The sequence below is a fragment of the Panthera uncia genome, chromosome F2 (genome assembly GCF_023721935.1).
Source record: "Panthera uncia isolate 11264 chromosome F2, Puncia_PCG_1.0, whole genome shotgun sequence".
NCBI classification, from domain to species: Eukaryota; Metazoa; Chordata; class Mammalia; order Carnivora; family Felidae; genus Panthera; species Panthera uncia.
In genome coordinates this window covers 37,610,545-37,626,520 of record NC_064812.1, presented here as the reverse complement: position 1 = coordinate 37,626,520, position 15,976 = coordinate 37,610,545, and the positions used below count along the sequence as shown (strand labels likewise).

Genomic DNA, 15,976 nt, shown 5'->3' with positions numbered 1-15,976 from the left:
AACTTTTTTAAATGTCTATGTATTTTTGAAGGAAAGAGAGAGAGAGAGCGAGCTAGCACGAGTTAGCTGGGGAGGGGCAAAGAGAGGGAGACAAATCTGAAGCAGGCTCCAGGCTCTTAGCTGTCAGCACAGAGCCCCACATGGGGTTCGAACTCACTAACCGTGAGATCATGACCTGAGCCAAAATCAGATACTTAACTGTCTGAGCCTCCTAGGGGCACCAATTTGTTTGTGTTTTTATTCCCCAGGTGATCATTCTTGTTGTTTGGAATATTTTTAATCTTCTTTTCCCTTCAGTGTTGGCACCTTCTTTCCAATCTGCTTAATTAAATGTGTTTATTTTCATTTGTTTAAGTTTTTATTTAATTTCCAGCTAACATACAGTGTAATATTGGTTTCAGGTGTACACTTTAGTGTTTCAACACTTCCATACAACACCTGGTGCTCATGACAAGTGCACTCCTTATTCCTGATCACCTATATCACCCATCCCCCACCCACCTCTGGTGGCCATCAGTTTGTTCTGTATAGTTAAGAGTCTATTTCTTGGTTTCTCTCTCTCTCTCTCTCTCTCTCTCTCTTTTCCTATGCTTGTTTGTTTTGCTTCTTAAATTTCTTATGTGAGTGAAATCATATGGTATTTGTCTTTCTCTGATGTGTTTCCCTTAGCATAATGCTCTCTAGCTGCACCTGTGTCATTGCAAATGGTAAGATTTCATTCCTTTTATGACTAATATTGCATTATATATGTATATACCACATCTTCTATATCCATTTATCAGTCCATGGACACTTGGGTTGTGTCCGTAATTTGGCTATTGTAGATAGCATCAGGGTGCATATATCCCTTCGAATTAGTTTTTTTGTATTCTTAGGGTAAATACCTAGTGTAATTGCTGGATTGTAGGGTACTTCTATTCAAAAAAATTTTTTTAATGTTTATTTAATTTTGAGAGAGAGAGAAAGAGTGAGCAGAAGAGGGGCAGAGATAGAAGATGCAGAATCTGAATAGGCTCCAGGCTCCAAGCTGTCAGCACAGAGCCTGATGTGGGGCTGCATCTCACCGACTGCAAGATAATGACTTGAGCTGAAGTCAGACTCTTAACTGACTGAGCCACTCAGGCACCCTGTTGCCTGGTACTTCTATTTTTAACTTTTTGAGGAACTTCCATACTGTTTTCCAGAGTGCCTGCACCAGTTTACATTTCCACCAGTAGTGCAAGAGGATTCCTCTTTCTCTGCATCCTTGCCAACACCTGTTATTTCTTGTGTTGTTAATTATAGTCATTCTGACAAGCGTGAGGTGATACCTGATTGTAGTCTTAAATTACATTTTGTTTTAATTATACATTTTGGTTTTCTTGGACTTCTTCTTGGGTTTTAGGCTTAACTATCTTTCATCAATTCTGTAAAATTCTCAGGCACCATCTGTTTAACAATATTGCCTCTTCCCCCCTTTTTAGTATCTCCACATGGAATCTGATTAGACATATATTTGGTCTTCTTAAGTCCTCATATCTCGTCACCTCATTTTAATAATCTTCTTTCCTTTTTGTCTTTCAGATGCATTCTAATGATTTCAGGTACTTCTTCCACTTCACTGTTTTTCTCTTCAACTATATCTAATCGGCTGTTGAACCTGCCTAATGAGTTTTTTACATCAACAATTAAATATGTCACTTTCATAGTTTCCATTTTTTTCTTTAAATATGTTCTTTCCTGATACTCTGTATGATACCATACTTTTGCATTTTAAACATTTTATACATAGGTGCTTTTTTTTCTATATTCTAATATCTCCAGTGCTTGAAAGTCTAAATCAGTTGTTTGTTGATTTTTCTGACTCTGTCTCACAGAGTCAGTTGTGATTTTTTGTTAATAAAACCATTCCCAGATCATAATTTGTGGCAGTTATATGACAGTGAATTGGAGACTTTTCAGACAGAATACTTGATTCTGTTAATGGCTAATTAATGGCTAGAGGGACATTTTTCAGCAAGAAAATATAAGGCTCATCATCTACCTCTCTTTTCTCTTGACCCCAGTTTGAGAATCCCATTTATATCCTCCCTCATGGCAACTGCTTTTTTTTTTTTTTTTTTTTTAATGTTCCCTTTTCAAGAGGTAACACATCTCAGATCTTTTCAATAATTGTTTTGGTGTTCCCATATATTTTAGTTTTATTTTATTTTGTTTATTTTATTTTTGTTTATTTTACATTTATTCATTTTTGAGAGACAGAGAGCACAAGCAGGGGAGGGGCAGAGAGAGAGAGAGAGAGAGAGAGACAGAGACAGAGACAGACATAGAGACATAGAGACATAGAATCCGAAGCAGGCTCCAGGCTCTGAGCTGTCAGCACAGAGCCCGACGCGGGGCTTGAACTCACAAACCGTGAGATCATGACCTGAGCCGAAGTCAGACGCCCAACTGACTGAGCCATCCAGGCGCCTATCCATATTTTTTAAATAACATAACTTTTCTTGCTCTTTCTTGATTGTTTACTTAAGAGTATAATTTATTAATGCCTTACAGTTGAAAATTATATTTGGCCAACTTTCACTCTCTCCTCCTATCATACTCTCAATATTGTTATATCAAGTTTGATTAATTAATGCATCTGGGTTTTTTTAGAATTTACATGCTTCTGTCTATAAATATAATTCGTGGTACACTTTATTGTATACTGACTAGTTATCATTTCCTTTATAACATTTGTTTTCCCTGTATTTAATACTGTGTTTTATTGTTACTACATTTTCCATGTACCTGTTACTACTTCACTGTTGTCATTTTGGGGATTCCTGTCACTTTTCTCCTGCGTTGGATCCTTTTGTCTCCTGGATCCCATATTTTTCTTTATTGTTGCAAGTGCTGTGTGTCTGTGTGTGGAACACATTTCTTTATTGTTAAGCATATATTATTTGTGGTGTCTTTAATATTTATATGATTTTAATTATAAAACAAATTACAGTGGGCTTATGTGATAGGAAATAGTCCATATAATTCAAATCTAACTAATTTCATTTCTTTATTTGGAAGTTAGAAACGTCTTTTAACTTTTAAGATTGAATGATATATTCTTGAATTTAAATATTCTTGAATTATTGAATTAAAATTTTAAAACTCTATTGAAATGTATACAGTTAATTTCTTGAAAAGGTTTTAATAAACAATTTTTATGCATTGTGTTACAGGAAAAATACATATATTAAATTATATTTTCTATTTGACTTCATTTATGACTTCCCTTTTGCAATCATTTTGTATTTAGTTTCACATCATCATTCCTTCCTGATGTGTATTTAAGCAAATTATTGCTCAGCAGCACATGCATTCGTACATGGAAGTGGATGGAATTGCTGTGGTCTCAGAATGCTGCTTTGGAATCTACACTGATTCTGGGTCCCTGGGAGAACACCTGGCAATTTTTGCTTGTTTGAAAATTCTGTGTAAAAGTTTTATTTAAAAAAAAATTTTTAAAAACATTTGCTTTTTTTTTTTTTTAACATTTATTTATTTTTGAGAGAGAGAGAAAGAGAGAGCGAGCGTGAGTGGGGGGGTGGGGCAGAGGAGAGGGAGGCACAGAATCTGAAGCAACTCCAGGCTCTGAGCTGGAGCCCGACATGGGGCTCAAACCCACAAACTGTGATGACGTGACATGAGCCGAAGTCGGATGCTCAATTGACTGAGGCACTCAGACGCCCCTGTGTAAATGTTTAAAAAGGAAGGATATTTCTCTTGTGTGCTCTCCTCCATCATTCTATCTCTGTGTCTGTGTGGCTCACTTTTCATAGACCTTGGTAATAATAGTTACTGTGTGGTTTAGATAACCTGCAAAATTATAGAACAAGTTGAACATAGAACATATAGTTGAATATAGAACTTATATAGAATATATAGAATATAGAAATATAGAATATAGTTGAATATAGAACAATATAGAACAACCTAAGTTGAGAACTCATGTATCATGTACTATGACTCTTTACCCCTACCATGTGGCAATTACTTTTCTAGATACTGGAGTGTAGTTGAGAGCAAAAGTGACAAATACTCCTTACTTGACATTCCATATATTTCAGTGGAGCTAATAATATTTTACCAAAAAATGCATTTGCAAATACAAAAATGTATTTATGGATGCACATAATCTGCAGATAAGAATGGGATGTTATACTTTAGTTAAATCCTTGTGTTTCTTTTTATCAGAGAGACTAAAATACTTGAGTATTTTAGTAAAATACTTGACTAGGATGGAATTGCAACTTGTTACACTTCAGCTTTGTGTTTTATGTCAGAATGTTAGCCTGTGATTCATCTAGGCAGATCTCTCTCTTGCTTCTGAACGTTTAACTTTGTAATTTGCAGTGATTTATTGAGTGGTTATAATAATCCTTCCTTTAACATCATGAATTAAATTTGTGATATAAACAAAAAGGGAGATAATATTCTGTTCTCATGACCAATATAGAAATTGCTCTTTGCTAATAAATAAAGCTTCTTCTTATTAAAGACAGATTCACTTTTAATGAGGTACAATTCATATTCTATAAAAATCACTATGTTAAAGTACATAATTTAATGGTTTTTAGTATATTTGCAAAGTTGTGCAACAATCACCATTTTCTAATTCTGGAACATTTTCATCACTCCCCAAAGAAGCACATATCTATTAGCAGTTCTTTTCCATTCTTTCCTCCTCCCAGGCACTGGCATACACAAATTACCTTTTTTCTCTATGGTTTTGCCTGTTTTAGCCATTTCATGTAAGTAGAATCCTACAGTATGTGGTTTTCTATGACTGACTTCTTAGCACGTTTTCAAGGTAGTGTAGCATGAATCAGTACTTTATTCCTTGTTGTGCAAAAATAATTTTCCATTATATGGCTATACGACATTTTGTATATCCATTTAGCAATTCATGGACATTTGTGTCATTCCCACTTTCTGGCTATTATGATTACTGTTTTGGAAATTTAGCTACAAATTTTTGAGTGAACATATGATTTTAGTTCTCTTTGTACATACGCAGGAATAAAATTGTTAGGTCATATTGTGACGGTATATTTGCTTCCTGAGGAAATGCCAAAGTGTTTTTGAATGTATTTGCACCATTTTATGTTCCAACCAGCGGTATATGACGTCTTGAATCCTCCACATCTTTGTATGCACCTGTTAATTTTGTTAGTTATCCTACTTGGTGTGAAGTGATATAAAGCTTATTATTTTTATGAGGAATTAAAATAATTTTAAAATCTTGATTTTTAGGTGCCGTACTCCTTTGTAGTGTACAAGGACTAGCAGTTAATATTGACCCAGTCTTATATACCTGGCTCATTTATCAGCCTCAGAAACGAACCAGTAGACATATGCAGCAGGTGAGAAATTTTTATAATTTATTCTCTTAATGAATAACGTTTTCTGTTTTCTCAGTCATTTGTTAAAGGTCTATATTGTCTGTGTTGATTTTTTTTAATTCCTCTGTCTTCCACTCTTCCCCTTTCAAGCAGTTTTACTCCTTCACTTCTAGACTGGAAACTCCAGCTCAAAGTGGAGTTTCATTGATTACTGAGGTGGATTTCTATGCAATTGCTTATAAAGCAGATACGTTAGACAATAGTTCAGGTAGTCCTGCTTTAGTGGCCTATTTTCTCTCATAGTGCCTAGATGTTTGTTCTGAGTGTCTGATACATAAGAATTGCATACTAATAGCTTTAATTTTCATTATCACTGTATTTCTTCTACATCTTTAGGTTTATTCAACAAGCATTCATTGGGTGCCCAACCCTTGGATCGGGATGGTTGGTGCAAAAGAGTTGGGATATGCACTTGTTTAAAAGAGTATAAATTACAAAGTATAAAACAGCTAATTGTATTTTCTGAAATGCTTAAATATATTCTCTGTGTCATGATTCTTAAATGTAATTCTGACAGAGTTTATTCCCATTTTAAAGATGAAGAAATTGATGCTAATTGAGATTTATTTCCCTATTGTCACACGTAGTAAATGGCAGAACTAAATATTTTTTCAGGCCAAATTTATGCTATATTGCATTTTCCCATTAGACTTAATTGTAATTTTGTAATATTCTAATTGGAATAGCTTTGCATCTTTTTTTTTAAAATATGGAACACTTCATGAATTTGCCTGTTATCCTTGTGCAAGGGCCATTCTACTCTCTGTATTGTTCCAGTTTTAGTATATGTGCTGCCAAAGTGAGCACTGTACCTTTTTTCCAAACTTAAAAACCAGTTGATAGAAAAATACACAATTTTATAATTACACAATACAACAAAAAAAAATTACCTGAATAGTACAATCCATGGCTCAAGGAGCATCTTTTTTTTTTTTTTTTTTTTTTTTAATGTTTATTTATTTTTGAGAGAGAGAGAGAGAGTGCAGGAGAGGGGCAGAGAGAGAGGGGAAAAGAGAGAGAATCCCAAGCAGGGTCTGTGCTGTCAGCACAGAGCCAGATGTGGGGATCAAATCCACGAGCTGTGAGAGTAACCAGAGGTTGGGTGGGGGGCGATTAACTTGATAAAAAAGTGACCTTTAGTGGTTTTATCATAGAGCCAAGTATAAGAGACTGTTAAGAATTGGCACCCAGTTCATAAAAGATTTGTTTTTTTTTGTAATTCGAGGTGTTTGAGACTTTATCCTGAAGGGTAAAGAGAAACTATAGGAAACTGATATAAAGAAATTTGAGAAGCATCTGGGTGGCTCAGTCAGTTAAGCGTCTGACTCTTGATTTCATCTTAGGTCATGACATCACAGTTCATGAAATTGAACTCCACATCGAGCTCTGTTCTGACAACACGGAGCCTGCTTGGGATTCTCTCTCCCCCGCTCTCTGCCCCTCCCCAGCTCATTCTCTCTCTGCCTTTCTCTCTCTGAAAAATAAAGAAACATTAGAAAAAAAGAGTTTTGAATTTTAGAAAGTTTACTCTAACAGAATGTTGAATTAAACTAAAGAAGAAATACAGAGGTAATAAAAATTACTACACAATTCTTAGTATTAGACACTCAGAACAAACATCTAGGCACTATGAGGGAAAATAGGCAAGTAAAATAGAACTATCTAAGATAGCCTCTAATGTATCTGCTTTAACCAGCAATTGCATAGAAATTCACCTCAATAGTCAATGAAACTAATGTCAGGGAGAATGTGAGAAATATTTTAATTGTAAATTATTTTTGCGATACAGTTGACATATTAGTTTTCAGGTGATGATTGTTGATGATAGTTACTGGTAATGATTTGATATTTGTATATGCTGTGAAATTTTCACCATAAGTTTGGCTGACATCCATCACAACACACAGTTGCATATTTTTTTCCTTGTTATGAGAACTTTCAAGATTACTCTTTTAGCAACTTTTAAATACACAATATGGTACTATTAACTATAGTCACATTGTTGTACATTACATCTCATGACCTATTTCTTTCATAAGTGGAAGTTTGTACCTTTTGATCCCTGTCACTCATTCATCCCCACTGCCCCCATGAGTTTTTTGTTGTTGTTGTTTGTTTGTTTTAGATACCACATAATATAAGTGAAATCATATGGTATTTTTCTTTCTCTTAATTATTTCACTTAGCCTAATTGCCTTATTAGGTCCATCCATGTTGTCACAAATGACAAGATGTCCTTCTTTTTTATGACTGAATAACATCCCATTATAAATTCTTCGTTGGTTACTTTATAAGTGATGGTAATTAGGTCCAGTTCACTAGAGCTATACCTGAAGGTCAGATAATGTTCTAGCAACTGAGGTAAATTAAAAATTCATTTGATTGATACCAAGCACCTTTATTTATTTTTAATTTTTTTTAATGTTTATTTTTGAGAGAGAGAGAGAGAGAGAGAGACAGACAGAGCATGAGCGGGGAAGGGGCAGAGCTAGATGGAGACATAGAATATGAAGTCGGCTCTAGGCTCCAGAGCTGTCAGCACAGAGCCTGATGCAGGGCTCCAACTCACAAACTGTGAGATCGTGACCAGAACTGAAGTCGGATGCTAAACTGACTGAGCCACCCAGGCACTCCAGATACCAAGCACCTTAAGATTTTCATATAATTTTATTTTGATTATACTGTTTCATAACAGTTTGAAATTAAATGTAAATATATATTTAAAAACATGTTTTTGAAAGTTCAAAAACAATAGTTTTATTTAAAAGAAAAACTAATAAATACCCATAATCCTATTCATTCAGAGTTATGAAGAATACTGGTATAAATACGTTCATAGCTAAATCTTTATGTTTTTCTTTAAGTATTCACTTAGAATATATTTTGGGGAAGTAATTAGTGTTTAAAGCCATGTATATCAGCATATTTTGAAACCTTTGTTATATTGCCACATAGCTTCCAGAATTACAGTTTACATTTTCGCTAGTACTTCATAGTATTAATACTTTACTACAATTCATCATATTCTTAGGTACTATTTTAGTCTTACATTTTTTTTAACATAGGAAATTGAAAGAATAGTGTAATTGATCCCTATGACCTTATCAGCTAGGTTTAATAATTACCAACTCATGGCTACTCATCTTCACTTTTAAAACTCTGTTGGGTGAAAAAATGCCAATATTTAGTAGTGAGAAAAACAGAGAAAATGGATAAACTCACATAGTAATGTTATGAGTGAAAATTGATGAATTGGCAGTATCTAGTAAATTGAAAATAAGCATAGCCTGTAACCCCCAAATTGCACTTTTGGATAAAACTGTGGTCTTAACAAAAGATCCTAAGGACCCTGAAGAGTTGTGTATAAGCCTTTCTTGCAGTATTCATTGCAGTAGTACAAGACTGGAGACAACCTGAATGACCGTCTCTAAGGAAGTGGATAAATAAAACACAACATATTCACACAATATGATAATTTATTAGTAGAAATTATACAATAGGTCTTAATATGGATGTCTCAAAATTGTATTTAATGCAAAAACCAAATTTCAAAGGAAATATGCAATATGAAAGCATTAATGTATATTTCTCCAAAACTACCCAAATAAATAAATAAATAAATAAGTAAATAAATAAGTAAATGGTGTATACATATGAGTGTGTGTGAATAGGGATAGGTGTAAAACATTTCAAGGTTTATATGAGGATCATAATAGTGGTTGATTCTGGGAGGAATGGGTAGTTGGTTCACAATTGGAGGGTATTTTAGCTTTACCTGCAATATTTTGCTCGTCTCTAAAAAACAAGGAAATATGATAAAAATTTTAACAGACAGTAATTATTGGATATAATGGAATGTGTATGTTATTTTATTCTTAATAATTTCCTGGGTGTTTTTTTTTACATTTATTAAATTAATGGAATTTTACAGGAAAAACAACAGAAGATTTTAGGTATTTTCGGATCATGGAATATTGATACTGCAAGGGTAGGATAAATCTGGGGCTGGGATACAACTAATATTTGAGGAAATATCCAGTACCAAAAGGTAGAAGAATATTAGTAGAACAATCGGAGTTTGCTAAAAATAGTTTATTTTGATATTTTGAAATACTAAAATACTGGATACTCTGTCAGTCAGTATTGCCTGACATATAGTGTGTACATTAGCAATCATTCAGGAAATATTTATGGAGGGTCTTTTGGATATCATTGTAGATATTTGGAATACAGTTGCATAGAGGACATATCAGAGTCTTGCTGTCTTGTTAGGAAGGGTTTTTCTTAGGGCTTTTAATGTCTCTTTGCCTATGTGAAAATGACCCAGTTTGAGTCACCCAAAAGAATGATTTTTTTGTTTGTTGTTGGATATTACCAATATTATGGCTTTCATGAATCTCATCTTTCAGCTATTTTAGCTTGAATTAAATATCACCCTATGCTTAACATAATTTTTCTCTAATATATTAATTTGAATCTGAACATGGGTGTAATCTTTTGGAATACTTAGTCATATTCCAGGTTTATAAATGATGGCCAAGATATTCAAGGGATTATGGAATCAGTAAATACTACCACCTAAAAGGAACTCCCATATTTTATAGTTGAGTAATTTTAAATGCATTAAAACTTAAGGGTATGTTGAACTTTTCTCATCTTGGTCTTAAGATACTATTTCCTAATTAGGTTTGTACAAATATTATCAGTTTTACTAAATAATATGAAAGCAGCTCATATTTATCTTTCCATTTTCTCATTTTCACCTTTCTTGTCCTTTTACTTAGCTTAAGTAGCAACTTTTAAAATAATTTGCCTTTTCCCTATATTTCATAACTTGATTGATTGTAATATATAGATAATGTACTTGTGTTCTGATTGGAATATTTACTCACATTAAAAGTAATATTAAATAAGTAATATAGGTTGGGTGGGACATAAAGTTGGATCTTTTAAAAGTATGATTGTTGTGCTGTTGAGAGTAACACTAGACTGCACTGCAGCCTGACCAGCCCCTCCAGATTTACCGTCTGATGCAGCTGTATTACAGTTATCATCTGTTGTTTCCCAAGCTGCAATTTCCTTCTCAATTTGTGGCTAAAACCCAACATTGGATGATTGTTTTCCACCCAGTTCAACATTGATCTTTGATCCTGCAGCAAACTTAAAAAATACCTTTTTTTTCTTTTTTGCCAAAAATCTGACAAGATTGTATTGGGCGTCATCAGCAGTAACATCAGACTTTATTTCACTGAATAAAGATGAAACAGCTGCTTTATTGTCCAATTCAGCACTCATGCATTCAATATAGGATCATAATGTTTTCCAGCTTTCTCTAGCTACAGATACTTTTCTGTGTTTTCTAAATATGCTGTGGGTATCACTTTGACAGATAAAACGTAGAAATTTTCAGCAATTCTTTTTTAAGTTGAACTGTAACATATAATTAATCACTTTATAGATATACCTAAAAATATTTGTCGAGGGTAACTTTTTTCCCCTACTAATTATAATTCTCAAAGTTATAGTTTTGATTTGCCTTTGACATATTATCTTTATGCTTTTTACCGAAATTTATTTTAACTTCCATTTATTTCCAAGCTATCTTATTTTTTCACATAGAATTGTAATTTTACATTGAAATTGTGAAGTGTCTCTGTGTTATTTTGTGTGTATAAGAGAGACAGATATGAAGAGAGAGGGAGGTACTGAGGGAGGGACACATTGATTAATTTAAAATAGCAAAGCTTCAACACCATTTATGAAGGACTTTCCTCAGTGTTACCATGTTTAACCTTCACTGCTTCAGAAATAGTAAATAATTTCAGTGTTTTTTTGCCTCTCTCCAGCAGCCTGTGGTAGCTGTTCCTCTTGTTGTGCCAATTAGCAGAAGGAAAGAGGATGAGGTGTCAGTTGGAAGTGCACCCCTGGCAAGGCAACAGTCATATCAGGCCTCTGAATATGCCAGCAGCCCTATAAAAACAAAAACAATAACAGGTATGTGTCACAAATTCTAAAAGGTCTGTGATTTTACCCTATCTCTGAGCTAATAAGATACCAAGTTATCTGGGCCACAATTTCATGAATTCTGGACATGAGACTCCTAGAATGGAGACAAAAGACTATTATCTTACAGTATTAGCAGTAACTAGAGTATTACCTTTTTCTTGTGTCACTGTCCTAATCCTAATTGCCACAAGGTGGCACCAAGAAGTTCAGATGATACCTATAGTCAATGGATTATGTTACAGAAGAGGAACCCTCAATTTAGGGAATCTGCATCTTTTCTAATGGGTAGAAAGCATGTCTGCCATTTTCTCTAGAGGGAGACACTATTTGTATCTTGCAAGGGTGTAAGCAAACTTGCCCTTTGCTCAAAAGGACAGTATTTCTGCCTTTTGAGGCTGAATGCTATGCAAATATCCTTGAAAGGACAATTGGGAACAAAGGCACTCACTGCTTCCACTTTCAAGACATTCAAAAACACTAGAGACGAATAGAAAATTGTCTCCTGATAGTATGTTCTTTCTTAAGGTGAATTCTTGCAAAACACAATATATCTCAATTTTCTACCTCTCCCTTCTCTCATTTTCTCAGCTAGATCATCTATGCAAATACAGAACATAAATATTCTTCCATAAGACAATTGTAAATTTCCATTTGTGTAACAAAACACTTTATCATTGCATTTATAATTTAAATTACATGACATAGACTATATATGAACTATGATCATAGATTGTTTATGTATCTTCCTTCTTGAATGCCCACCATTTTTGCTTCTCTGGAAACCTTGGTGCTGTCTTGAGAATGCTGTGTGGTAACCATTTTCTTTGCATAGAATTAAGTTTCAAAAGTTTCTGTTCTATTTTTAATTAGAGTACACTGTTCCTGTTTGAGTTTTAATTTAAAAAATGTTTTATGAGGGGTCCCTGGGTGGCTCAGTTGATTATTTTTGATTTCAGCTGAGATCATGATCTCATGATTTGTGAGATTGAGCCCTGTGTTTGGCTCTTTGATGGTAGCATGGAGCCTATGGGATTCTTTCTTTCCCTCTCTCTCTCTGCCCGTCTTCCACTTGTGCGTCTGTGCTCTCTTGAAAAAAGTTCTATGATCCTTTGTATCCACTTCTAAATGAAGTTACCACTGTTTCACTCATTATTTATATTGCATCATAAACTGTAATGAATTTGGTAAATGAATTCATAGCCTTTTACACATCTTCTTTTTACTCTTACTATCTTAACCTTTAAATTGTATAGTTCAGTTAGTGTTAAGTATATTCACATCATTATGAAATGCACATTTTAATTTTTCAACTGGATTTTACAGTGGAGAAATGTGAGAGTTAACTTATTATGCCTGAATTCTTGTTAAAATGAGTTTTTATTTTTGTAGTTTCAGCCTAAGTTAGTCTTGGTCTTAAGTTCATTCCCAACGCTTATATAGTATTTTTGGCACATGAAGGCCAACAAAGCTTGGTGATCCTGCACTGGGCTTGATTTCACGTTGTGATTATTCAACAGGAAGCAGACATCTTCCCCCTCTAGTCTCAATTAACCAGTATTAAATAGTTGGCTACAGGGAGAACATATGTTTGATGGTTGGAAATGTGTTGACAGCAGAACAATACTATTTCAGTGTTATAGGCACATAGGGCAGACCAAGCCAGGATAAAAGTATGTCTCACATGAAGACAATATATTATCACAAAAATCTAAATAATATTCTAGAGAATCTATTTTGAAAACTAGGAACCCCCTAAAAGGTATGACATGTGTTTATCCTATGTTTTGGAAATGTTATGAAAATTAATTTGGAACTGTTGATGACAATGTCTGTAAGGGAAACGAAAAATTGAAAAAGCAGAATGCTCCATAAGTGATAGCTTTTTAAAAAATACTAGCTATTTTTATCTTACATGTTTATATATTACTTCTCTAGTTCAAAGTACTATAAGTGCACTGTTAAAATAATAGAAGGTCTTTTAATTTGACTTCTTAAATACCACCAAGATAATAATACATTAAGACATCTGTTAATTAATGATGTACATTTTAGTAGATCATGCCACAATTTATAAGTATGGACCTTTAGCTTGTGACCATGATGGTATAACAGGGACTAGATTTATATTTCTGCTATAAATAAGAAACTTTTCTAAATACGTGGGAGAAAAAAAAAGGTTTCTAGACATTAGAGAATATGCAGTACAGGACTGTGATTCATTGTAAAAGAGAAACAAAACAGTCAAGCCCTAGAATTGCCCTGGCTTTCTTGCTAACGGCATGCTCCAGACCATAGAGCAGGGTGCAATATATTAAGCTGAGCTCAGCTGTCTTGCTGAATTGAAGTTTAGGGAGGTAGAGTGACTGAAGCATTAGGAGGTGGAGATGACTGCAAATCATGGAATACAATTCTAGAGAGAGAGAAAGTAGTGTTCTCATTGAATATTTGCTAAATAAATAGTAAGACATGCATGCATGGGATGAGACTCTACACAGTTGGGTGAAAGATGACCAAGGAACTGTGGTCTGAATGATTCCCAGAGCTCACACAGGGCTAGAAGGCATTCAGGTCCTACTGTCCATAAAATGCAATCCCACTGATTATTCAGGACATTCAATAGGGATTCCAGAAAAGCCATGCCTCCATAGTGTTCATAGTGGACATAAAGTATCAAAAATGTAAAGGCTACCCTCGACTCACTTTAAACAGTTTAAAAAAGGCTCTGAAGCAACAAAAACAGTGAATAAGTGCTGGCAAAATGAAGCCCAACACTATTATGAGGAATATAAGAAGATCCAGACATGTAACAAGTTAAAATCACAGTGTAACATATTCAATCAAAAGCCAAAGGAGATGCAAAGAAGTAGGAAACTTTGACCAGAAAAAGAAGCCAGTATAAATAAAGAGATGGCATAGATGATAGAATTAGTAGGTATATTAAATACTTGTACATTCAAACAGGTATTGTAACTAAGTTAAAGTATTTAAGGAGAGATGAGTACATTTTGTAGGGAAATGGAAGATATAATAAAGAATCAAGACCAGCTCTAGAGTTGAAAAATATATGTGAATGGAGAAACTGGGTAGAATTAGCAATAGAGTATACATTACTGAAAAAGAAATCAACCTTGAAGACATAGCAATAGAAACTTGCCAAAATGAAGCCAAATGAAGAGCATAAATGGAAAAAAAAAAAGTGTTCAGAACTTTAGTTGATGGGGGATGATAATTTGGATAGAGTAGGTCTCACTGAAAGTTTGACCACATACTTGAAGCAGGTAAAGGTAAAGGAGGGAGCCATGCATGTATCTTTAGAAAAAATCATACAGGATTGTATATGTATCTTGGAATAAATTATCCAATCTAACCCCTTCACTTTATAATTATGGAGATTGATTAATAAAGAGGTCAGGCAACTTATCCAAGGTTAAAAATGGTTTAGTGAGATTTTTTCCAGATTATGTATTTAATTCCCCCCCCCCCACCTCTCCTCTGATAACTGTCAGTTTTCTATAGTTAAGAGTCTATTTCTTGGGCGGGGGGGGGGGGGTTTGGTCATTTATTTTGTTTTCTAGATTTCACATATGAGTGAAATCATATGGTGTATGTCTTTCTCTGACTGATTTATTTTGCCTAGCATTACACTCTATACCTCCATCCATGTCATTGCAAATGGCAAGATTTCATTCTTGTTGATGGCTGAGTAATATTCCTCTGTGTGTGTGTGTGTGTGTGTGTGTGTGTGTGTGTGTGTGTGTGTATACACATATATACACATACCTCATCTTTATTCATCAGTGGATGGAATAGGTGATGGGGATTAAGGAGAGGACTTGCTGTGATGAGCACCTGGTGTTTCATGGAAGTACTGAATCACTATATTGTCATCTGAAACAAATATTACACTCTATGTTAACTGGAATTTGAATAAAACCTTAAAAAAATAAATCTCTCAATATGAATATTTATATTGCTTCTTGATTTATAAAGGAAGAATAATAGGTTAAACTATTTAATCCTTTTTGAAAACTCTTTCTCAGTTTGATCACTGTTTTACTCTGTGCTTCACATTCCAGTTGGGAAATTTTTTTCCAGTGCTGTGTGAGGTGCTTTGATGAAGCTATTTAGCAGATTATGGAAAATAACCCTTGAAAAGTATGTAGCACCCTGGTGACTTTCAGTAGCTAGCATATTTTTTCAGTGTATTAATGAACCTGTAGGAAATTCACACACACTCTCTCTGTCTCTCTCTCTCTCTCTCTGTCTCTGTCTCTCTCTGTCTCTCTCTCTCTCTCTCTCTCTCTCTCTCTCTCTCTCACACACACACACACACACACACACACACACACACACACACACAAAGTTCCAGATTATCGTAGTCATTCTGTGAATATTAGTTGCCTTTCATTTCTTAGAGGCAAAAGAAGCCCTAAAAATCAGGTCTGTGCAAATTTAGTCATCTACTATTTTACCTCTAATACGCAATATGTAACTGGCTAACTTCAGGACATTCTTTTTGTCAAGAGATTACTCTAAATTTTCAGCCCAGT

At 34.3% G+C, this 15,976-nt stretch overlaps 1 protein-coding gene and 1 non-coding gene across 13 annotated transcripts in view; one reads left to right on the top strand and one right to left on the bottom strand.

Moving 5' to 3' along the window:
* Positions 1–15,976, top strand: part of VPS13B (vacuolar protein sorting 13 homolog B) — an 805,502-nt gene that overhangs the window by 327,860 nt on the left and 461,666 nt on the right. For 11 of the 12 annotated variants that reach the window (XM_049633567.1, XM_049633568.1, XM_049633569.1 and 8 more), the window contains exons 20-21: positions 5,272–5,381; positions 11,267–11,414. In XM_049633567.1, coding sequence (XP_049489524.1) covers positions 5,272–5,381; positions 11,267–11,414 — 258 coding nt within the window. Of the gene's footprint in view, positions 1–1,563; positions 2,185–5,271; positions 5,382–11,266; positions 11,415–15,976 lie in introns of those variants that run through there. The other variant, XM_049633580.1, reaches the window with a different exon arrangement.
* On the bottom strand, positions 6,124–6,227 carry LOC125925017 (U6 spliceosomal RNA). Its single transcript, XR_007458671.1, has one exon. It is a non-coding gene; the product is annotated as a U6 spliceosomal RNA (small nuclear RNA).